The following is a 25,997-nucleotide window of genomic DNA, read 5'->3' as shown; positions in this document are numbered from 1 at the left end:
GTACATCAATGGATAGATCATCCAGACAGAAAATCGATAAGAAAACAGTGGCCTTAAATGACACATTACACTAAATGAACTTAATAGATATATACAGAACATCCCATCCAAAACCAGCAATATACACATTCTTCTCAGATGCATCAGGAACATTCTTCAGGATAGATTACATATTAGGACACAAGACAAGTCTCAATAAACTCAAGAAGATTGAAATAATATCAAGCATCTTTTTTGACCACAGTGGTATGAAACTAGGAATCAATTAACAAGAAGAAAACTGCAAAAACTACAAATACATGGAGATAATCATGTTACTAAACAACTGTTGGGTCATAGAAGAAATCAAAGAAGAGATTTTAAAAATACCTGGAATCAAATAAAAACAGAATTATGACATACAAAATCCTATGGGATGCAGCAAAAGTGGTTCTAAGAGGGACGTTCATAAGCAAAATAGGCCTACCTCAAGAAACAAGAGAAATCTCAAACGAATTTTACATGTAAAGGAGCTAGAAAAAGAAGAACAAATGAAGCCCAAATTTAATAGAAGGATAGAAATGATTAAAGATCAAACTGGAAACAAATGAAATAGAGACTAAAAAGACAGAAAAGATCAATGAAACCAAGAGCTGGTTCTTTGAAAAGATAAAAAAAAAAACAACCCTTTAGCTAGTCTCATCAAGAACAAAGAGAGAAGGCTCTAATAAGATCAGAAATTAGAGAGAAGTTACAACTGATACCATAGAAATACACAGGATTTTAAGAGACTACTGTGAAAGATTATATGCCAACAAACAGGACAATCTAGAAGAAATGGCTAAATTCCTAGAAGCTTACAGTCTTCCAAGCGTGCATGATGAGAAAAATAGAAAATCTGCATACACCAATCACTAGTAAGGAGATGGAATTGGTAAACAAAAACTTTGCAGCAAAGTCCAGGGCCAGACAGCTTCACTGGGTGAATTCTACCAAACATTTGAAGAAGATTTAATACCTATTCTTTTTGGACTCTTCCCAAAAATTAAAGAGGAGGAAACACTTCCACACTCATTTTATGAGACCTTAATACCAGACCAGGCAAGGACAACCCCAAAACAGAAGGAAGAAAATTACAGGCAATATTCCTGATGAACTTGGATGCAAAAATCCTCAACAAAATGTTAGCAAACCAAATTCAGAAATATATTAAGAGGATTATACACCATGATCAAGTGGGATTTATTCCAGGGATGCAAGAATTGTTCAATATCTGCAAATCAACCAATGTGATACACTACATTAACAAAATGAACAATAAAAATCACATGATATCTCAATAAATATGAGAAAAGCTTTTAACAAAATTCAACATCCATTTATGTTAAAAACTCATAGCAGAGAGGATATAGAGAAAATGTACCTCAGCATAACAAAGGCCATATATGACAAGCCCACAGCTATTATCATACTCAAGAGTGAAAACCTGAAAGCTTTTCCTCTAAGATCAGTAATAAGACAAGGATGCCCACTCTCCCTACTTCTATTCAGCATAGTCTTGGGAGTTTTAGCCACAGCAATTAGGCAAGAAAAAGAAATAGAAGACATCTAAATTGGAAGGAAGAGGTAATTAAATCAGTCACTGTTTGCAGATGACATGATACTATAGTAGAAAACCCTAAGGACTTCACCAAAAAACTATTAGAACTAATAAATAAATCCAGTAAAGTTGTAGGATACAAGATTAATACACAAAAATCTGTTGTGTTTCTATACACTAATAATGAACAATCAGAAAGAGATACCAAGAAAACAATCCCATTTACAACTGCATCAAAAAGAGTGAAATACATATAAATAAATTTAACTACAGAGGTGAATGACCTATATTCTGAAAACTATAAGACATTGATGAAAGAAATTGAAGAAGACAAAAATAAGTGGGAAGATATTTTGTGTCCCTGAATTGGAAGTTAATATTTAAAATGTCCATACTACTCAAAGTAATGTATAGATTCATCATAATCTTTATCAAAGTTCCAATGGCATTTTTCACAGAACTAGAACAAATAATTCTAGAATTTATATGGAAGTACAAAAGACCACAAATAGCCAAAACAATCTAGGGAAAGAATAAAGCCAGAGGTATCATGCTCCCTGATTTCAAACTATACTACAGAGCTTTAGTAATTAAAATATTATGGTTTTGGCATAAAAACAGACATATAGATCAATGGAATAGAATAGAGAGCCCAGAAATAAATCCATGTATATGTAGTCAATCAATTTCCACAAAGAAGGCCAGAATATACAGTGGGGAAAGGACTGTCTCTTCAACAAATGGTGTTGAGAAAACTGGACAGCTTACATACAAGAATGAAGCCGGATACTATCTTACATCACACACAAAAATGAACTCAAATGGATTGAAGTTTTGAATATAAGACCCAAAACCACAAAACTGCTACAGGAAAACAAGTGGTAAGCTCTTTGAAATTAGTCTTTGCAATGTTTTTTTAATCTGACTCTATAAAAGCAACAAAAACAAAAGCAACAATGAACAAATGGGGCTACATTAAGCTTCTGTGTAGCAGAGGAAGTCCCTCATCAAAATAAAAAGGTAACCTATTGAACAGGAGAAGATATTTGCAAATCATATATCTGATAAGGGTTAATATCCAAAGTAGATAAAGAACTCATACTGCTCAATACCAAAAAGAAAATTCAATTTAAAAATGGTCAGGATCTGAATAGACATTTTTCCAAAAAAGACATCTGGATGGCTAATAGGTACAGGAAAAGATGCTCAACATCACTAATCAGAAAAATGCAAATCAAAGCCACAGTGAGATATCACCTTACACCTGTCAGAATGGCTATTATCAAAAAGACAAGAAAGAAGCATTGGCCACATATGTAGAAAAGGGAACCCTTGTGCACCATTGGTGGGAACGTATATTGATCCAGCAGCTCTGGAAAACAGTATGGAGATTGCTCAAAAAATGAAAAATAGAACTACCATATGATTGAGCAGTTACACTATTGGGTATGTATCTGAAGAAAATGAGAACACTAATTCTAAAAGATACATGCACACCTATGTACTTCACAGCATTATTTCTAGTAGGCAAGACATGGAAACAACCTAAGTGTCCATCAGTGGGTGAATGGATAAAGTGTGCTACACACACACACACACACACACACACGTGTGCACACATACACACTCACACTGGATACTACACAGACGTAAAAAGGAATGAAGCATTGCCATTTGCAACAACATGGATGGGCCTTGAGGGTATTATGCTCTAAAATAAGTCAGAAAAAGACAAATACCACATGATTTCACTTGTGTATGAAAAGCAAAACAGAAGAAAACCCAGAGACATAGATATAGAGAACAGATTGGCAGTTGTCAGAGGCGAGGGGGGTTAGGGAAGTGGTTTAAATGGGTGAAGGGGTCAAGAAGTACAAAGTTTCAGTTATAAAATAAATAAGACACAGGGTATAGTTTATGGTATGGGGAATACAGTAAATAATATTATATTAATTTTGGCGATAGATGATATCTAGACTTATTGTAGTGATCATTTCTCAGTGTATACAAGTGTTGAATCACTATGTTGTACACCTGAAACTGACATAATATTGTATGTAATTTATACCTCAATAAAAAAAAGACAGCTCCAGAGAGCTTGTTCACAGTTTTGTCTCTAGTGCCTATCACAGGCCTCAGCACATAGTAGTTGCTCAGTGAATATTTGGTGAATGAATGAATGAATGAATGAATATATTTCTTAGGTCTTCAAAGAAATATATTTTGTCTACCACCTCTAATTTCTAGTTCTGAAAAAATTAGCCATAGATCCATAACTTCAACTCCTTTTGAAACCAATAGTTATTTTTCTTTCTCTTAATTTGAATCTCTATGTTTCTCCATTTTTCCTTACCTCATCCTTTTCCCTTGAATATTTCTCTGGGTTTTTCAGTTAGGGTAGATGAACTTTTCTAACAAAACCTCCCAAAATGCAACACTGCAACACAAAATTTTATTCTTTTTTATACAGTGTTCAATGTAAGTACTCCTTCTTGATCAGGCAACTTTTCCTTTGAGTATTGACTCAGGGGTTCTGGCTCCTTCCATCTTATGATGTAGCCATCTTCAATAGACGATCCCAGGCTTGCTGTTGAAGAAGATGCTATGGAGAAAGTACCCATGATTTGGAGGGGACAGACGTCACTTCTAGTAACATCTTATCGGCTGGAACTGGGCCCACCTCCGTGTTTGAGGTCATGCAACTAGTTTTGACCCGTGAGTGGTGTTGGCACATGGTAGGCATCAGGTCTGTATTACCTGGCTGGGAACCTGCTTGCAGCACCAATTATATGCTGTAGAAAGGAAATACCAATCCGTGGTGGTCAACCAGATGTTTCTGCCACATATATATTAAATGGTTCTATTATTCTCATCATTCTCTTGACTCTTGGCCTCTAAGGTGTTTCTTAAAGTTAGAAGAAAACATTTTTTTAAAAACAACAGCAGTCTCTTACATCTCTTGAACTTGAGTAGTTTATATAATGTCTCTATTGAAAGGAGAGATTTAGAGATCTTTTCAGGAACTGAAGGTAAGCCATTGCCTTGCAACTCCCTGTGCCATCAGAGGCATGAAATATTCACTTGCATTCAGAGCTTTTTTGGGGGTAAGATTCAAACTCTCAGAATTAAGATTTGGAACAACACTTACTTGCATAGGCTAAGCATGGCTTAAACACTTCACTGCTCGGTGAGTGTGTATGTTTGATGAGCTATATCGTGCAGTACCATTTAAAATAACTGACGAGAATTTTCTGAAAGGTATCACCTGAATGGGGCACCGTAAAGATGCTAGTTAGAAAGCACCGTTTTGCAGGGTGAATGGCAAAGTGAGTTGAAGACTGGCCCAGAATGTTCCTCACTATTTATTACCTTGGAGAGTACAACATGACCTGAATTGCAGTTTGAAAAGAAGAGGTGAAAATTATGGTAGATCAAACCTCAAAAAACCTGAATGTGAGCATATCACTGACAGCTTGCTAACAAAGCAAGTATTCCTAAGTTTCATGTTGTCTATCAGGAAAAGTGATTTTTGGTCGTGTGCAAGATTTTCTTGGCATGGGATGATGTATGACTGGTTTCTACTCCGCTTTAAATCTGTGGTGCTTTCATTGCTTCTTAAAATGATACCCACACTTTTATTTGTCTTTTCACCTCTGACCCTTTAACTTGCCTTTTTAGACCAGATTTAAGGGCTCCAAAATCTAGCACTTTTTTCTTTCGTTGGTATGAAGATCAGAAAGAAGTTAACACAAAACAGCCATTTGTACCAACATGGTACATTCTTAATATCTTAGGAAATTTCTCTTGGTAACTAAAGCAGTGCTGTGTTTGTTGATATAAGATTTTAAGTTGGGGCAGATGAGCTAATATCGAGGCTTTGAAAGAAGTCTGTGAAACTTTTTTTTACATTTATGCCAAACAATTATGCCAGGTCTATTAAAAGGTGATTTAACCATCATTCTGTACCTCAGAGAGTATATAAGAAGTAACAATCATACAGTTTAAGAAATTGAGGGAATAGTCTCAAATTCTTCAAATCCGTATACTTTTTTCTGTTCTTACCAAAAACATGTATGACTTTTATTTCTCTACAAAATCTGTTGTCTCGGTTTAAAGATTAAACAGTGGGACAATGACTTGTTTAATGTTAGGCAACCAGTTAATGAAAGGGCGGGAAAATGAAAGATTGTGTGTGTGGGTGGGGGGTGTTGATGCTGGAAAATAATTAGCATAATCCTAATCTGAATTCCTTAATTAATACTTGGTAAGAGTTGCTTAGTAAATCTTTTTTGCCATGCTGAAGATTGAAATAGTGTGTTGTTTTATTGTAAGTATTTATCAGTGGAAACAAAGCTGAATTTGCCCTCAGAGGGAAATTAAAATGCTGACTTTCTAGTTATGCTACAATGTTGATTACGTATTCACATCAGAAGGCTTCATTATACTTGCTCAAATAACTAGTCATTTGAAAGGAACCTTTAATAGACAATGACAATAACAATAAAAATAATCAAACTTATTTAAGGTTATTAAGAACTAATTGAAATTATTTCTAATTTTAGAAGTGGTCAGAGAAAGAAAGCAAATCTATTACTTTTGTCCAACATTTTCAAAAATATAGCAGGTAATGTTAAAAGTATAGTTTATTTACTATTTACAGTAGCCAAACTCCCAAGATGGTGCCCAGTGGTGCTCTCTTGGTATCCACACACTTTCCCCTACCTCACTGAAGGGGGCTGCCCTGTGTAACCAGTTAACAGTGTAACAGTACAGCAGAAGTAAGAGAGTCTGACTTTCAAGGACAGGTCATAAAAAATTTTGATAGTTCTGCCTTACCATCTAAGATTGTTTGCTCTGGGGGAAGCCAGCTACTGTGTCATGAGGATATGGAGAAGTCCACGTGTCAAGGAACTAAGGTCTGCCCACAGCTAGCCCCAGCTTGTCAGTCATGTGAGGTGAGCTTTCTTAGAAGTAGATCCTTCGGCCCTGACCAACCTCCTGACTTTGCAGCTTAATGAGGACTGCTGGGCCAAAACCACTCAGCTAAGCTCCTGATGAATTCCTGACCTTCAGAAACTGTTTAGTAATAAATGTTGATTATTGTTTTAAGTCAGTAAGTTTAGGAGTAACTTATTATATGTCCACAGATAACTAATGTACTATTCAATTCATAATCCTTTGCATGATTATATTTTATGATAATGACTATTGTTATTGCCAAAGTTATTAAATAGTGATAATTTAACAACCATGACTTTTGTGAGCCTTCTATATGCAAGGTAATTTAAATGCATCCATAGTCCTTGCAGTATTTTTTTCAGAGTAGGTTTCATTATTCTAATTACACAAGTGAAAGAAATGAGCCCAGAGGGTTTAAAGGGCTTACAGCACATCAGACAGTTACAAATGGCAGAACTAGGATTTGGATGAAATTTTGACTACTTTGTTTTCAGTACTCTATGGTACTACTCTTAATGAGAGCAGGGTTGACAGTCACAAATATAAGATTTTATAATATAAAACATTTGACTTTATAATGAGCAGCTCCTCAAAAGCAATCCATCTCGAAAATACTGTACACTTTCTTCACTTTTTGATACTTATTTTACTTAAGCTTCTGAAATGTAAATAGTGTTAATGTGGCATTATCTTGCACAGCAGGTACCCTAATTGCAAGTTTGGAATCAGTCTGGCTTCTCTTGATAAGAGCATGGCTGATGGTTAATTATTGGCATAGTTCAGAATTAATATCTGAAACCTTTGGGTGTTTCTGTGTTCTAATCACATATTAAATTTCAGTTTCAGAAACACACGACAGCTTCTTTAGGGGGGGAAATCAGTGGGGGAGACGAACCATGAGAGACGATGGACTCTGAAAAACAAACTGATGGTTCTAGAGGGGAGGGGGGTGGGAGGATGGGTTAGCCTGGTGATGGGTATTAAAGAGGGCACGCTGTGCATGGAGCACTGGGTGTTATGCACAAACAATGAATCATGGAACACTACATCAAAGACTAATGATGTAATGTATGGTGATTAACATAACAATAAAAAATTAAAAAAACACACACACACAACAGCTTCTTTGTGCTCAGCACTGGACAGGTACAGTGATAGTTTTTCTCAACCTAGAGGTGAACATTTTCAAAGGATGTGTGGTTGAGAACTCTTGCACAAGAAACATGATGATAATAGCAGCTCACAGTATATTAAGAAAGTCAGACATATTAAGAAAGTCAGAATACACTGGCTTCTCATTCTTCTTTGCAGATTCCTCATCTCCTCTCACTTTTGACACTGGAGTGCCCCAGAACTCAGTCCTTAGGCCTCATTTCTCTTCATGCTCAATCCTCAAAGACCATGTTTAGTCTCTTGGATTTAAATGCCGTGTACATACCGATGATTTGCAAGTTTATATTTCCTGTCTGAACCTCTTCCCAGATTTGAATGTTCCTTTGCCCAGTCAACACTTCCCTGAGATGTCTATAAGGTATTTCAAACCTTAGACATCTTGCAGGATCTCCTGGACTTTCTTCCAAAGGGAAATACTTTGTACTCCAGCACTTTTCTCAACTTCAGTTAATGCCAGGTCTATTCTTCCAGTGCTCAGGCCTAAATGCTCAGAGTTATTCTCGAGTCCTCTCATTATCTGTCATTAAATATCATTGGCTACCTTCAAATCATTTATAGAAGCTGATCATTTCTTACTAATTCTGCCAATTCCACCCTGGTCCAAGCCATCTTTATTCCACTCCTGGATTGTGGCAAACATCTCTTAATTGGTCTCCTGCTCACTCTCTAAGAGGCTTTTCTCAACAAAGTATACAGAAGAAACCTTTTAAAAATATAAGTCCAATCAAGTCACTTCTCTATCCCAGTGTCTTCCCATTTCACTCAGAATTAAAGGCAAAACTATTACAGTAGCCTTCAAGGCCCTTAAAAGCACTTCTCACACAGACATGTATTATATTTGCCAGTAACAGCACAAAGGAGGTCAGGGGGAGCAAAGCTGTTATTGGGCCAAGGAAATGATTACAGATGGTAAAGTAATAATTATAACAATGTGCAGGTGGGTTTATAACATGAATAGATGTAATATTGTATAACAGAATTTCCACAAAAGGTGGGGAAAGGGAATAGAGCTATAAACTATAAGTAATATTTTATATATCAGTTCAGTTAAGGTAAGTATAAATTGGAAGCTGATTCTGACAAGGTAAGATGTGTATGGTAAGCCCTAGAGCAACCACTAAAAGATAAAATTAAAAGTTATTAAAACATTTTATAAAATATTCACTTAAGGCAGAAGAATGCTATAAAGAAGAAGTAGAGGAACAAAAAATACATGAAACATAAAAACAAAGAGTTAAATGACAGCGGTATGTCTAACTAAATTAACAATAACATTAAGTATAAATGGGTTAAATCATGTAATCAAAAGGCAGAGATTATCAGACCAGATTAAAAAATAGGATTCAACCATGTACTATCTACAGAAGATACACTTTGGATTCAAATTTACAAATAGACTGAAAGTAAAACGTTGGAGAAATATATAGCATGCAATGAGCAGCCACAAGAAAGCTGGAGTGGCTAAACTGACAAAATAGACTTTTAAAAGAAAAAATATTAATAGAAATAAAGAAGACTCTATAATCCTAAAAAGAGCAATTCAGCAGGAAGATTTAATAATTATAAACTTAATAACAGAGCACCAAAATACACAGAGCAAAAACTGACAGAAATAAAGGGAGAAATAAACAATTCAGTAATAATTGGTGACTTCAGTACCCTATTTTCCCTATTTCTAATAGTCAGTAGACAACCAGACAGAATATCAACAAGGAAATGGAAGACTTGAATGACACTATACACCAAACGAGACCTAACAAACTTCTGTTGAATACACCACCCAACAACAACAGAATGTACATTCTTCTCAACATAAAATATTCTCCAGGATAAATCATATGGTAGGCTATAAAATAAACCTCAAATAAATTTAAAAGGGTAGAATTAATACAAAGTATGTTTTCTGACTACATCGTAATGAAATTTGAAATCAATATTCAGGAAAAATTTGAGAGAAACTCATAAATATGTGGAAATTAGATAATTCTCCTAACTATGCAGTGGGTCCACAAGGTAATATAAAGCAAAATCAGAAAATACTTCAAGATGAATCAAAATAAAGACACAGTAAATAAAAATTTATGAGTTGCTGGGGGTGATAACCAGAGTGTACCAAATTTCATTTTGAGGTGATAATATGTTCTAAAATTGACCGTAGTGATGGTTGTATATATCTGTGAATACTCTTTAAAAACCAATGGTTTGTACCCTTGAAGTGGGTGAATTATATGGTATATGAATTACAGTTGACCCTTGAACAACATGGGATTAGGAGCACTGATCCCCCTCCCTGTGCAGTTGAAAATCCGTGGATAACTTTTGATTCCCCAAAAACTTAGCTACTAATAGGCTACCATTGACCAGAAGCCTTACTGATACCATAAACAGTTGGTTAACACATATGTTATATATATAATATACTGTATTCTTACAATACAATAAGCTAGACAAAAGAAAATGTTAAGAAACCATAAGAAAAAGAAAATACACCTACAGTATTGTTCTGTATTGAAAAAAAGTCCACATATAGGTGGATCTGCACAGTTCAAACCTGTGTTGTTCAGGGGTCAACTGTGTACCTCCATAAAGCTGTTAAAATTTTTAATGTGCCTACAGATCTCTTGTGGATTTTATTTTAATACATATTCTGATTCTGTAGGTCTGGGATAGGGCCTGAGATTCTGCATTTCTAACAGTCTTAACCATGTAATGCCAGTACTGCTAGTCTGAGGTCCATACTTTGAATAGCAAGGCCTCTATGATCAGATTTCTTGTTACCTTTCTGACCTCATCTCTTGCCACCCATGAGTGGATTCCTGCATGACTCATGGATGATTTCCAGCCACCCTGTACATCTTGTTCCTCAAACATACCATGCCTGCCTCTCCCTCTGGCCTTTGCACTTGTCATTCCCTTTGCCTAGAATGTTCTTCCTATTTCCAACCCATGTATGTGCATGGCTTCCCTTATCACTTCTTGAAGTCTTTGCCCAACTCTTATTTTCCAGTGAGGTCTTCCCTGACCACCCTACCTAAATTGCAGCCCTATTTCACACACTTTCCCTCCTTTCCTACAGTATTTTTCCTCATGGTACTGAGTACATAGTTCTTCGACATGCTATTAATTTACATATTATTTGGTGTGTTAGTTTGCTAGGGCTGCCATAACAAGTTGCCATAGACTGGGGCTTCGATTTACAACAGAAATGAATTTTTGCACAGTTCTGGAGGCTGGAAGTTCAAGATCAAGGTGTCAGCAGGCTTGGTTTTTTCCTGAGGCCTCTCTCCCTGGCTAGCAGGCAATTACCTTCTTGCTGTGTCCTCATGTGGTCTTTTCGCTATGCATGCCCCACTCCTGGTGTCTCTCTGTATATACAACTTTCCTTTTGTGGTAAGAACACCAGTCAGATTGGATTAGAGCCACCCTAATGGCCTCGTTTTAATTTAATCCCCCATATAAAGGCTTTATCTCCAGATACAATCCAATTCTAAGGTACTGGGTGTTAGGGTTTCAACATATGGATTATGGGGAACATAATTCAGCTCATACATTTGGTTTATTGTCTGTCATCCCCTATTACAATATAAATTTCCTGAGAACATAGATTTTTTAAAAAACTATCTTATTTTGTTCACTATTGTATTATTGGTCCCCAGAACAGTACCTCAGGGATAGAAGATTCCCAATAGGTATTTACTGAGTAAATATATGAAAATAAAAGAAGATATATACTAGATACAAGGTGGTTGCTTATGTGAGTCGGAAGAATTTAAAGGCAAAATGTTAATAGTCATTCATATATCCTTAAAAATCTTACCAGGTATACTACCCATGTTAGCTCCTTCACTGTTGTAACTCACTCTAACTATAGAATGGAACTCTTAAGAGATGGAGACACTGAATTTATTGGTTCTCTTAGATCCCTTGCAATATATGGAATCCTAGTTCTAAAAATTGGTAGTATAAAATCACTGAACTGTTATTTTCATCTTTGGCAATTCCCATATATGTCTGGAGATTTCTTTCTATGAATTTGGAAAGTAGATCATCATTTTTTCATCTTCAAAAGTCTTGTGATTTTGTTTTGAGAGGAAATAGGAAAATCTTAAAGAGCAGTTTCCTTCTTTGTTTATTCATTCTTTCTGTCCTGGTGCTGTGTTTGCATGCTGCAGATGTTCATAAAGGAGGTACTGAAAATTATGGTTTTTGTTTTTCTATGAGGTACTGCTTGATTTGGGCATTATATCAAACTAGAGCAGCAAAGTAAATTCACTTACCCCAAAATAATTCTGAAAATAGCGTCATGAATGAATTTTCGTTTGCGCTATAAAATTCCTTTTTAATCTTCCAGATCTACTCTCTACTCTTTTTTATTCTTGCTGCATGCTCCACAAGGCTGACTTCCTTGGGCTGCATTAGTTGGACTCTCATAACCTTTGGCTTCTGGTTAGGGTTAGTCTATGCAAATCACTGGCAGGAGAGTGGAAAGTGGGAGGAGAGAAAATTTGGAGTGTTTATTCTCCCAGATGCTCTCTGTGCGCTTGGTTTAGAGATGACAAATCCTCTATCAAAGGCCATCACTCTTGTCCAGTGGCCCTTGGCCCTCTTCTGTACCTCCAGCTACAGCTCTTTCCGGGCAGCCTATAGACTTTGGGTGGTGACAGCTTTCCTACTCCATCCCTGTTGCTGGCCTTAGAGTGGGCTTCACCAATCGGAGTCCCTTTTCCTATGCCACGCCCCACCCCTTTGTAAATAGACACCCCATTCCCTCTTGGTTGTCTAACGTCAGTCACTGTTGAAGACTTTCCTGACATGTGTCTTACACATGTAATTAATATCAAAACTCCAAAAGTTAGTTGCCTAGGGCAGGGAAAGTATTCTTTTCTAAAAAATTAATATCTGACTTTTTCACATATGGCAGTTTGGAGATTTCACTGGGGCCGTGAAGAAGAACATTGGCATTTTTAGGAATTAATTCTGGAGGCTTTTTAGAATATTTAACTTGTCTGTGTATGGAGTGTATGGAGAAAATAAAAGTTTAAGATCCCTTTCTCCTATGCCAATTGACAATAGCCACAGCATTCTAAATTGAAGCTACTATCACATAGAGTTGAAAACAATGTAAATTGAATTCTTCTACCTTTAGTGGTTGAAATGTCATTATAATATATCTGTATTACTCATAGCTCAACTCAGTCTACCTTCTGTATACTTTTTTTTTGTTATCTGTCATACATTCATCATCCATTTCTTTAAAAAGCTTTGCCCTGTAAAAATGATTAGCTGTATTAACTGAAAATCTTACAGCATTATACTTATTTGCAGCATTTGGTTTCTTGTAGACCTGAGCTCTTCAAGGGTTTGGTAGAAACTAGCTACAAAAAACTGATCTATACGGAACACCACTTAGAAACCTACTGACTTAGGGGTGCCTGGGTGGCCAGTCGGTTAAGTGACTGACTCTTGATTTCAACTCAGGTCATGATTTCAGGGTCATGAAATCAGGGATGTTTCATGCGTTGGGCTCCCTGCACAGTGGGGAGTCTGCTTGAGATTCTCTCTCTCCCTCTGTCCCTATCCCTACTTGCATGTGCACTCTCTTTCTCTATCTCTAAAATAAATAAATATAGTCTTAAAAAAAAAAAAAAAAGAAACCTACTGACTTAATATTATTGGGGTTTCCCCACGCATTTCCACAGACAAAAAGGTTGGCTTTCACAATGAAGTGATGTTATAGGAAACTAAATCAGTATCTCAGCAGCTTAAATGGGATTAATAGATGAATATCTTCAAGATAACTTCTAGGTGTCTAATAAGTCCCCAATAAGTATTTAATGATTACATTAATTAACCGGAAGTTATATAGGGCTTTTAAGAAGCCCTATTTATATCTTTTTTTTTTAAAGATTTTTATTTTATTTATTCGACAGAGAGAGACACAGCGAGAGAGGGAACACAAGCAGGGGGAGTGGGAGAGGGAGAAGCAGGCTTCCCGCGGAGTAGGGAGCCCGATGTGGGGCTCGATCCCAGGACCCCGGGATCATGACCTGAGCCGAAGGCAGACGCTTAATGACTGAGCCACCCAGGTGCCCCAGCCCTATTTATATCTTAATTGAGATAAAACTAATCATAGCATGTGAGTCTTTATCTCCAAAGAGAAGTTTCTAGAAGAATATTTTCAATTTTAATATATTTACTCAGTGTCATTTCAAATGTTATTTATAATTTGTATTTTATTTTGAGTATTATTGATAATGATTTAAATAGACATTATTTATTCTTTTGAAAATAACTTGCTGCATTATTTAGTATGATTTATTGTATGTCCTGGGACCAGCTAATGTTTCTGATGGGATTAATTTCAACTTCATTATGAAAATAAATGAGATGCAGTGTGATACATTGGAAAGAGAGCCAGACTGTGAATCAAAAGTCATGTGTTTAATTCTTAGCTCACCCACTTACAATACAATATTGAGCAAGCTGTTCATCTTCTCAGAATTTTTAGTTGTGCCATCCATTAAAATGGAGTAATATCATAGGGACAGCTATCTTTCAAGGGTGGGGTGTCTTTGTGGGGTGGGGGCTGTCCTTTGTAACTGAAAACCAAGTATAAACGTAAATTTGCAGAAAGTATGATGTGATTTAGAGCATTTTACTTAACAAGGTTTACAGAGATGCATTTCTCCCATAAATTAGCCCACACTTGTGGCATACGTGTGAATTTACCTTCTCAGATGGTTTTCTGCTCCAGCCCTGCTCCCATTTTATAAATTGTAATGGTAATTTTAATTTTCTAAAAAATCTGGTTGGTGATTTATTTTTCAGTAAGAAAGGGCAAGTATGTAGAAAAAAAATGCTTCTTTTGATATTCCTTATTCTTTAGTCTTCCCTTTGTAATGTTAGACGATGATGCTTCATTTCTAGAGTCAATATGCAAAAGATTCCCTAAACACAGCAGCCTCAGGAAGTAAATAGCTTGAGTACTGTCTTCTCATTATAAAATGGCCAGGAACATTTCCTTTGTAATAAGTAGGTCTGCTATAATATGTTTACTTAGTTTTAAATATCAATGACTATAAAGTCAGAAGTCTTTCTATGCAGCTAACTTCCTAGTAAAATTAGATACATTATGATTGACATCTTTCAATACTAAGTTAAATTGGAGCCAGCTACAATTTGTTGGGGAATGTATGTCACTAAAACAAAAATGTTTTAAAGGCACTATACTATCTATTTTATAATGCACCTTTATCCTAATTGGCAATGGATGGTAATTTTAATGTTCTAACTTAAGCTTGATAGAAAGGCAAGAATGATTTCAAAATGACACAAACTGTTTTTCAAGGAAGTCAAAGTAAAAATATAATGTATTTTTTCTTTCATAAGAATTTGCTCAAAATCTTGGTGGGGATAAAATCAACTTTAATTTCCAAGGAAGCAGTTGCTATTTGATCGAATGTGATAGTTTTATTTCCCTGAAGCTTGGGACCATTGTGTATCAGTCTTGCTTAAACAGTCAGGTGTGGCAGCAAAGTCTCATTTGGCCTTCTCGACAGGCCTCAGTAAACCTCAAACTGGGGTGGGGAGGGAGTGAAAAGTTTTGAGCCAGGCCAACAGGTTGTCTAATTGTGGTGAAGTATACAACTTCAACAACTTGCTCAGGGGAGAGGAAGCCCTGATTTGTCACATTTGCCAATGCCTGTGGTGTAAATACTCCAACCTTGGCCAATTTCAAGCTACCACTGGTTTAACAATTTAAAAAATTTGATCATATTAAGCATCTTTTCTGACCATGATAGTATAAAACTTGACATTAATTGCATGAAGAAACCTGGAAAATTCACAGATATGTGAATATTAATCAGTATGCTACTTGAACAACCAATGGGTCAAAGAAGAAATCAAATTTATTAAGACTTGTTTTTCAGCCTAACATTATGTATCTTGGAAAATGTTCGAAATGTACTTGAGAAGAATGTATAATCTGCTGCTTTGGGATGGAATGTTCTGTAAATTTCTGTTAAGACCATCTGGTCTAATGTGTCATTTAACGCTTATGTTTCCTTAATGATTTTCTATCTGGATGATCTATCCATTGATCTATCCATTATTAAAGTCCCCTACTATTATTGTATTGCTGTTTATTTCTCCCATTAGGTATGTTAATATTTGCTTTATATATTTAGGTGCTTCTATGTTGGATGTATAAATATTTAGAAATGTTTTATCTTCTTTTGGATTCACCCCTTTATCGTTATTCAATGCTCTTGTTTGTCTCTTACTACAGTCTTTGTTTTAAAGTCCACTTTGTCTGATATAAGCATAGCTATTCCACCTTTCTTTTGGTTTACATTTGCATGGAATACCTTTTTCCATCCTTTCACTTTCAGTCTGTGTGGTTCCTTACCGCTAAAGTGAGTCTTTTGTAGACAGCATATAGATACCTCTTGTTTTTTTAAACATTCAGCCACTCTATGTCTTTTAAATAGAGAATTTATTCCATTTACATTTAAAGTATTTATTTGCAGGTATGTACTTATTGCCATTTTGTTCATTATTTTCTGGTTGTTTTTAATAGCTTCTCTCTGTTTCTTTTGCTCTCTTCCTTTGTGGTTTGATGGCTTTCTTTAGTGGTATGCTTTAGTTCTTTCTCTTTTGTATATTTACTGTAGATTTTTGCTTTATGGTTACCATGAGGCTTATATATAAAAACTTATATCTATAAGTCTATTTTAAATTGATAACAACTTAAGTTTTATCCTATTATAAAGCTCAATATTGTTTTTCTCCCCCCTCCATATTTTATGTTTCTTATGTACATTTTACGTCTTTCTATCTTTTATATTATATATCCTTTAATTATTGTAATCATAGTTTTTTTCTCTTTTAACTTTCATACTAGCTTCATAAGTGATTAATCTACTACCTTTACTATATATTTACCTTTCCAGTGAGGTTTATTATTATTTGTTCTTATTACTAATTCATGCTCCTTTTTTCAATGTTTAGTCCCTCTAACATTTCTTTTGACACTGATTTAATGGTGGTGAACTTCTTTAGCTTTTGCTTTTCTGTAAAACTCTTTTTTTTCAAGTTTGAACGATAACTTTTCTGGGTAGCATATTCTTGGTTGGAAGTTCTTTGTCTTTCAGCACTTTGTATCATGCCACCTCCTCCTGGTCTGCAAAGTTTATGCTAAAAATTCTGCTTATAGTCTTACGGGGGTTCCCTTGTACATAAAAATTGTTCTTTTCTTGCTGCTTTTAATATTCTTTCCTTGTCTTTAACTTTTGACACTTTAATTATAATATGTCTCAATATGGATTTCATTAGGTTCCTCTTTATTGGAAGTCTCCAGGCATCTTGGATCTGTATATTTGTTTTGTTCCCTGGGTTAGGGAAGTTTATAGTCATTATTTTTTTGAATAATAAGTTTTTAGCTGGTATTTTTTTCTGACCCTTTCTCTCTTTTCCTTCTGGGAGCCAAATGATATGAACGGTAGTCCATTTGATGTTGTTGCATCATTCCCTTAAGCTGGTGTTCACTTTTCTTTTTTTTTTTATCCTTTATTCTTTTTGCTGCTCTGATTGGGTGAGTTCCACTGCCTGTCTCTGAGTTGAATGATCCTTTCTTCTGCTTCATCTAGTCTATTGTGGAACCCATATAGTATATTGTTCATCCAGTTATTGTATTCTACAGCTCTGTGACTTCCACTTAGTACTTTCTTATATTTTCTCTCTTTTTTGAAGTTCTTGCTATGCCTATCCATTCATCTCCCCAGTTCTTTGAGCATCTTTATGACCCATTACTTTCAACTCTTTATCATGTAAATTACTTAGCTCCATTTCATTAAGATTTTTTTCTGAGGTTTTGTTCTTCTTTCATGTGGAACACATTCCTCTGTTTCTTAGTTTTGCTTGACTCCATGTTGGTTTCTGTAAAGTAGATGAAACAACCACCTCTCCCAGTTTTAAGGAGTGGCCTCGTGTAGGATATGAACCTTGTGACTCAACCCTGCCCCAGCTCTTCATTGTATCTCAAACCATTGTGCTTGTCCAAGCAGACTATTATAGTTTTCATCACCTCCAGTAGTTAAGTATGTGCCAGTACTTGTCAGTATCCCAAAGGGGAGGATCTCAACACCTAGATTCTCACTGGAAGCCAGAACCTCAGGCATCATCTTTTTAAAGTATACCAATATATATGGTCCTTGGGACTTTAAGCCTAATCCCTGCCAGCCACCAGAATCAGATGATCTGGAGGTGACCCATGGATGGCAGTAGCAAAAATCAAAGCCTCAGATGAATGTAAACCTCTTTGCTGGATGACACTGGCAAGCTAGATCAAAGCAGAGAGAGAGCAAGCCAAGATGACATCCACAGCCTGCATTCTTTGAAAGCATCTCCGTAGGCCATAAATGTGTGCCAAGTCTGAAACCTGGCCCTCAGACCATAGCCCCAGGACAAGCATAGAGGCCTCCTTCACAGAAGGACTGGGTGGTGTGCTTCAGTTCACTGTCTGTGCAATGTCCTGCTGGTGGTAACCTGCCAAGAAGTGTCTGACTATTGCCACAATCCCATGAGACCCAGAAAGGCAAGCCCCTACAGGCACCAGAGCCAGGTGATTAAGAGGTGCCACCTGAGTGGCAGCCACAAATACCGGGGGTACCAGCCATATTAACCAGGGTACCAGACATGGAAAGTTCCCCTCCAAAAGATGCTGGCACTCTGGAGCACAGCAAAGTATGAGTGTGAAGACAGTACCTCCCCTCAAGGACTCTGGAAAGGATTGTAGTCAGCCCCCAGCTGCATGTTCAATTAGAAGCCTGCCTCTCAGGCCACAGTTACGATTAGCTAATAGGTCTCCTTCACTAAAGTCCAAGTTCCTGGGCCTGTTACCTCTTGCTGTGTCCTGAGGATAGTCACTGCTTACAAGTTCTTTTTCTGTTGGTTACAGTCCTGTGGGATCCATGAGTGACCCCACTGGTCACCAGAGCCAGGTCATGTAGAGGTATCCCCTAACAGCAGTCACAAACATTGGGGTGCCAGGCAGGGATATGAGCTCCTTTCTGGCTGACACTTGTTATTACAGTCCCATGGAACCAGGACTGTAAGCTCCCCTGGCTTCTAGAGCTGGGCAGTCAAGGTGGCGGCGGCAGAAATCAGGGCACCAGATGTATGAAAGCTCCTTCTGGAATATACTGCTACTCTGGAGCACAGCAGAAGGAGCATGAAGATGGCATGCATCAATCTCCATCCCTGGAGAATGGTCCTGTAGGCTCCTAGATGTGTGTGTTGAATTAGATGCCTGCCTCCTTAGCCCAGTGCTTTTATATAAGTAGGTGAGCCTCCTTCACTTTAAGTCTGGGGCAATCAGCTGCCATTGAGCTGGATCCTGGGGTGGGTGAGTCCAAGCACATAAGCACTTGAAGAGCAGTTTCTCAGATTGCTTCCATTTTTGGGGTCTTGGGATGTGAGCCCCACTGGTTTTTAAAGTTAGGTGTTTTGAGGACTCATCTGTCAAGGGGATGTCTTGAAAGTTGAAATGCACAACATGGGATTCAAACCCTTTGCTCCTCAGGGAGAATCTCTGGGTTTTGAGTTCCCTGCTAGCTAGTTGCTAGTTATGGGTCACTGCTTTGGGGATGGGGTTTATGATGAGATTGCATCCCAGCCTTTTCTACCTGCTTTGATGTGGTTTCCCTCAATGTGTAGTTGTTGTTGTTTTAAAGATTCCATCCATCTATTTGAGAGAGAGAGAGAGAGAGAGAGAGAAAGCATGAGCAGGGGGAGGGGCAGAAGGAGAAGCGGGCTTCCCACTGAGCAGGGAGCCTGATGCAGGGCTCGATCCCCTGGAATCATGACCCTAGCTGAAGGCAGACACCCAAGCGACCGAGTCACCCAGGTGCCCCACAATGTGTAGTTGTTACTCAGCCAGCCTTTAGTTTTCTATTTTTTTGTTTCAAGAGGAAATTGTTGCATATGTAGCTGTAGACTCTGTGCGCGAGGTGAGTTCAGGATCTTTCTGTGTCACCATCTTGAACCAGAACTGTTCTCTATTTTAACTCTACCTTCAAAGCTAGCAATGTTGCATCTCTCTGAACACTTTTCTGTGGTTACATCTCCCTCTGATTCTGACCTCTCTTTCTTCTTGAGAGAGCTTTTGTAGTTTGTGTCTTTCAACAAATATGTCCATTGTGTCTAAGTTGTCAAATTTTTGGCATAAAGTTATTATACTTTTATGTCTGTAGGACCGTTAGTGCTGCAGTCTCCAACATGGGTCTCATCTTGGTCATTTGTGTCTGTTTTTTACCTGAGCAATGTGACAATAAGTTTATCGACTTTATTTTTAAAACAAAACAGCTTTTGATTTCATTCATTTCTTTCTCTTACCAATTTCTGCTCTTATTTTTTTCATGGTAATATTTCTTGCTCAGAAAACTACTTTGTCTGATATGAGTATAGCCACTCTAGCTTTGTTTTAATTAGTTCTACTATGGTATATCTTTTCTCACCTTTTTAATTTTAACCTGTTTACTTATATGAAATGCTTATTTTGTAAGTAATATGTGATTGGTTCTTGCTTATTTAAAATCCAAGATGACATTCTCTGCCTTTTAATTGGTATGTTTATATTATTTACACTTACTGGGATTATTCATATGGTTGGGTTTAAATCTACCATCATGTTGTTTGTTTTCTATTTGCCTGCTCTTTGTTCCTTTTCCTTTTCCTGCCTTCTTTTGGTTGAGTATTTTATGATTACATCCTCACTCTTTATGGCTTTGTTTTTACTGATTGCTTTTAGTGAACAGTATAGTTTTCCCTTAAACAAAATAGGTTTGAACTGCATGGGTCCACTTACACATGGAGTTTTTATAGTATAGTACTATAAATGTATTTTCTCTTCCTTATGACTTTTTGAATAACTTTGTCTTTTCTCTAGCTTACCTTATTGTAAGAATATAGTATATAATACATACAAATTAACATACAAAATATGTGTTAATTGGCTGTTTATGTTATTGGTAAGGCTCCTGGTCAATAGTAGACTATTGGTAATTACATTTTTTCGGAGTCAAAAGTTATATGTGGATTTTTGACTGCACAGGGGGTCAAGACCACTAACCCCTGTGTTATTTAAAGGTCAACTGCATACATCTTTTGTCATCACAGTCTGCTTTCAAAGTGATTTATATCATTCCCCTTTCTGGTCTTTGTTCTGTAGTTGTCAGGCATTGATTTCTATATATGTTATAAACTCCCCAATATATTATTATTATATTTACTTTAAACTGTCAATTATTTTTTAAAGAGATGTAGAAAAAGAAGAAAATCTTTTGTAAATATTTACATATTTACCATTTCTAGTGTTCTTCGTTACTTTGCATCGAGCCAGATTTACTCCAGTTTCCTTTTTCTTCAGGTGCCTGAAGGACTCTGTTAGCATTCCTTCTCCTGCAGGTTTGCCGGTATGAATTCTTTCAGCCTTTGTATGTCTGAGAAAGTCCCTGTTTTGCCCTCATTTTTTGAATGGTTTGCTGACTGTAGAAATCTAGGTTGACAGTCCCCCTAAATGATGTTCTTTATTTTAATGGTTTGTTCCATGCCTTCTGATTTGCATTGTTTCTGACAAGTCTGCTGTAATCTTAGTTTGTTTCTATGTATGTTTCTTTTCTCTACTTTTTAAAAAAAGATTACTTATTTGAGAGAGAGAGTGAACTTGAGTGGGCGGGGGAGGGGAGGGCAGAGGGAGAGGGAGAAGCAGACTCCCCGCTGAGCAGGGAGCCCTACGTGGGGCTCAATCCCAGGACCACGGGATCATGGCCTGAGCCGAAGGCAGTTGCTTAACTGACTGAGCCACCCAGGCACCTGTCTTTTCTCTAACTACTTTTAAGATTTTTTCTTTATCACTGGTTTAAAGAAATTTTATTATTGTGTGTTTTGTGTAGTTTTTTTTTTTTTAAGATTTTATTTATTTATTTGCGAGAGAGAGAATGAGAGACAGAGAACACAAGAGGGAGGAGGGTCAGAGGGAGAAGCAGACCCCCTGCTGAGCAGGGAGCCCGATGCGCGACTCGATCCCGGGACTCCAGGACCATGACCTGAGCCGAAGGCAGTCGCTTAACCGACTGAGCCACCCAGGTGCCCCTTGTGTAGTTTTTTTTAAGATTTGTTTATTTATTTATGCATTTAGAGAGCAGACTTGCACAAGTGGGGGGACAGAGGAAGAGGGAGAGAGAGAGAAATCCTCAAGCAGACTCCCCACTGAGCATGGAGTTCTACTCTGGGCTCAATCTCCTGACCCTGAGATTATGTCCTAAGCAGAAATCCTAAATCGGGTGCTTAACTGAATGAGCCACCCAGGCACTTCTAGTTTTTGGTTTTTTTTTTAAACGTATCTTGTATTTTCAGTTTGTCGAGCTTTTTGGATCTGTGGGTTTATACTTCTCATTTGGAAAATTTGCCACCATAATTTTTTGAAAAAAATTGTTTGTCTTTTCTGTCTTTCTGGGTCATAATTTCCCATATATTAGCCATTCAGGGTTGTCTCACAGCTGTGTGATTGTAACTTTTTCACTCAATCTTTTGTTTCTTTTTATGTCGCATTTTCAATAGTTTTTACTGCTCTGTCTTCAAGTTCACTAATCTGTCTTAGCTGTACATCATGAGAAATTTAGTTTCTTTTTCACCCAACAAATGGCATTTAAAGAAAACTTCAAACTCTGACACATTTAGTTTTTAGGAGAGGATAGTAATTTCATACTTCCTCTACTTTTTATGTTATGCTTTATCTTGATGACTTCACATACAGTTGCCATTGTCATTGATTTAATGAGAAGATATTTGTATTTGGCTTCTCTCTTTTCATTTTCTCTTTCAATGAGCTTTGTGAGATAGCAATTCTTTTTTTTTTAATTTAATTTTATTATGTTATGTTAGTCATACATTACATTTTTAGTTTTTTTTAAAATTTTACTATGTTATGTTAATCACCATACATTACATCATTAGTTTTTGATGTAGTGTTCCATGATTCATTGTTTGCATATAACACCCAGTGCTCCATGAAACGTGCCCTCTTTAATACCCATCACCAGGCTAACCCATCCCCCCACCCCCCTCCCCTCTAAAACCCTCAGTTTGTTTTTCGGAGTCCATAGTCTCTCATGGTTCATCTCCCCTTCTGATATCCCCCCCTTCATTTTTCCCTTCCTACGAGATAGCAATTCTTCTGTTACTTTGCCTGAGAAACCCTGGTACACATAGTGTCCTGTTTTGAATATGATGAAATGATTAAAAACCATGCCATGGTGGTAGACAAGACTCTCCAGACATGAGAGCATAGGCACCATGTCATGTCTCTCCTGAAGAGCCAGAAATTGAGAGAGCCTTGGGTAGGTTGCTGGATGTGCTTGCTTGCTTGCTTGCTTGCTTGCTTTCTCTCTCTCTCTCTTTCTTTCTCTCTCTCTTTCTTCTTTCTTCCTTTCTTCCTTTTTCCTTTCCTTTCCTTTCTTTCTTTCCTTCCTTCCTTCCTTCTTTCTTTTTCTTTCTTTTTTTTTTTTTTTTGAGCTTAATACTTGCAGAGTCTCTGGGTTTCCCCTACCATGTGGAGACAGGTAATATTTGCTCCAGCTGGGGAGTATCACATTTAGACAACGCTTTGGAGGTAGAGGATATAGATTTCTCAGGCTCCTTGGCATACTTGGACAAGTCTTAATACCCATGGGAATGAGGTGAATCTGTTAAGGTTGGAAGCCTGTATACAAGTAAAACTATTTTTAACCTCTCCTGTGACAGCTTTTGGCTTTGCTTCTCCTTTAGTATATAACAGTCTTTCAAGATTTTCAGAATTTTCTTAGCTGGGCCAACAGCAGCCAAGGGGAAAAATATATATATATATATATATATATATTTTTTTTTTAATTTGTGGTGGCACATTGAAGACAGAGATACCCAAAAGATAGGTAAACTTCAGAGGGAGAGGAGTTACTTGGTTGATGACCTTACCCTACCTATAACAAATAGCTCTTTCAGAGCGAAGCTTTGGAGGTTCTTCATTTTGCTGGATGGAGATGGGGGAGTGGTTTCTGACAGGATTTTTCATGGCCCTCTCCCTTCTCCACCCACCCACTGCACATACTCCATCTCCTTAGTGCAGAGCCTTCATCTCAAGTGGTAGGCAACTAATGACTAAGATATTAATTGAAAGAAAATTTAAGGTTTTTTTTTTTATTCACACAAAGGGGTACTTGCACTTTATTTTATTTTATTATTTTTTAATTTTTTTAAAGATTTTATTTATTTGAGAGAAACAGAGAGAAAGCACAAGCTGTGGGGGGTGGGTGGGGCAGAGGGAGGGGGCGCCTGGGTGGGGCAGAGGGAGAAGCAGGCTCCCTGTAGAGCAGGGAGCCCGATGTGGGGCTCGATCCCAGGACCCTGGGATCATGACCTGAGCCGAAGGCAGATGCTTAACCAACTAAGCCATCCAGGGGCCCCAGTACTTGCATTTGAAATGATAACCCTTAAAGACTAAAGGCTATTCTATGATTAAAGGAATTAATACTTACTGATGAAATTTCAGGTAGAAGGAGATTTACTGGGGACTGGGATCCCACAAAATTGTACTGCTGAGCCTATAGATTTTTATATGCCAATATATAAGCATCTCTCTTAACTTAATCTGTTTTTTTTAGTGTACCATTCAGAATTAAAATTTAAGATGGTTATTTTAGGGAAATTTTATATATATTTTCCAAGGTAAATAAGTCAACTTAGAGTATAAAAAATGATAAATTATATATTTATGGTAAACATCTATAAAATATGTTTGTCAGTGAGTTATAGCAAAATGAAATGGCTATAAGATATGAATGTGAATTGAGGTGCTGTCATGGTTTATCTGTAATATTAGACTTGACTTATGATATATGCATATTACACGTTCCTAAGTCAACATAATGATTCTTTCCAAATTTATGTTCCTAGTGGTTTGGAAATGGGTATGATAATAACTTATTTCTACATTACCTTATTTCAGAAAAGACTTAGCTAAAATGAGCAGATTCTCAAACTGCCCTCTAGGACACTTATATGTATGTTTAGCAATATGTGGGATCTCTGTTTTCTAATTTTATTGGCATTTGACTTTTAGGTATTTAGAGAGTGACTATCTTCAGATTATCAGAAATATACAGAGCTGTCCGTGGAAACGACAAGAAGAAGAATATGAGAATTTTAGGTAAAGAATTTCCTCATAAATATTACGAGATTTAAAAATGTCTTGTGTATTTGCTTTGTATGGGAAATAACATGTTGTTTGAAGGAAAGTAGAAGGGGCCAGCTGACAATCAGATTGACTTAATCTTCAGACCCCCTCCTGAGGCACATGGCGCTCCCTCCCCATCTCTTATATAGAAACTTAATTCTGTTATTGGGATTCATTACAGAAAATCTTGAGTTGAAAAAAGAAATTTTAGAGGACATTGCTGCTTCTTTATACCATTTATATTTGCTATTTATTTAGTTTGTGAATAAAATATGATCGCATTCTGGAACGTTTGGAAAACATAGAGGGAAAATCTCATCCAAGGTCCCATCGCTTCCAAACAAAAACTGTGTTCCTTCCTGTGTTTTCCCTTCCAGTGTTTTCCCTTCCAGTGTTTCTTGTTAGCTCTTAAACCCCAGCCACCTTCAGAAGTGTGAGTTGCTACAGCTAATAACCTGGGGAGGAGCCGTCAACCTGACAAGACCAGGTTATCAGTTGATGATTATAGAGATGTCCTGTCCTTGCATAACGTGGAGCCCACCTGGACAGAAAGAAATTGTGTCCCAACACTGTTCTTCAGGGGTGCATGGAAACTTCTCTGGGACCCCTTACTCCCAGTCGTATCGTACAGCGGGCCAGTTGTCTCTGTGCTTGCGTGGTCCACACTGTCTGCTTCTCTTGGCCTGCATTCTCCTTCTTTGCTAGGCATTCAGCACGTGTTTTGTCTGGTGCCAAATTATTTTATGATGTTACAGTCCGGAAATATATTTTTATCTTTACTGGTTCAGATTTTCAGACTTTAAGCCTTAAGTCTTTTGAAGACCTTCTTAAAGAGCCTGCTTTCCCTGGAGATTCTCTAAGAAGTATCTGCTCCTTGTCTTTCTTTACTGTGGGAGGGCAGCTCTTATTTACACAGTGCTGTGGCTCTGCTTGTCTCACCTTTGGTCACTTTATGCTCTGGTCACTGGACCAGCTGCCTTTTAATTCTGCTGCCAGTTTGAGAGGGGTTTGGGC

At 37.1% G+C, this 25,997-nt stretch overlaps 1 protein-coding gene across 1 annotated transcript in view; it reads left to right on the top strand.

Annotated features, from left to right (window-relative positions):
- Positions 1-25,997, top strand: part of ST8SIA6 (ST8 alpha-N-acetyl-neuraminide alpha-2,8-sialyltransferase 6) — a 133,478-nt gene that overhangs the window by 68,696 nt on the left and 38,785 nt on the right. The window contains exon 4 of the mRNA XM_032426042.1: positions 24,870-24,956. Within this exon, the coding sequence (XP_032281933.1) occupies positions 24,870-24,956 (87 nt within the window). The remainder of the gene's footprint in view (positions 1-24,869; positions 24,957-25,997) is intronic.

The sequence above is a fragment of the Phoca vitulina genome, unplaced genomic scaffold, assembly GCF_004348235.1.
Source record: "Phoca vitulina isolate PV1807 unplaced genomic scaffold, GSC_HSeal_1.0 scaffold33, whole genome shotgun sequence".
NCBI classification, from domain to species: Eukaryota; Metazoa; Chordata; class Mammalia; order Carnivora; family Phocidae; genus Phoca; species Phoca vitulina.
Note: the sequence above shows the minus strand (reverse complement) of the source record. Positions and strands in the feature narration are given on the sequence as shown.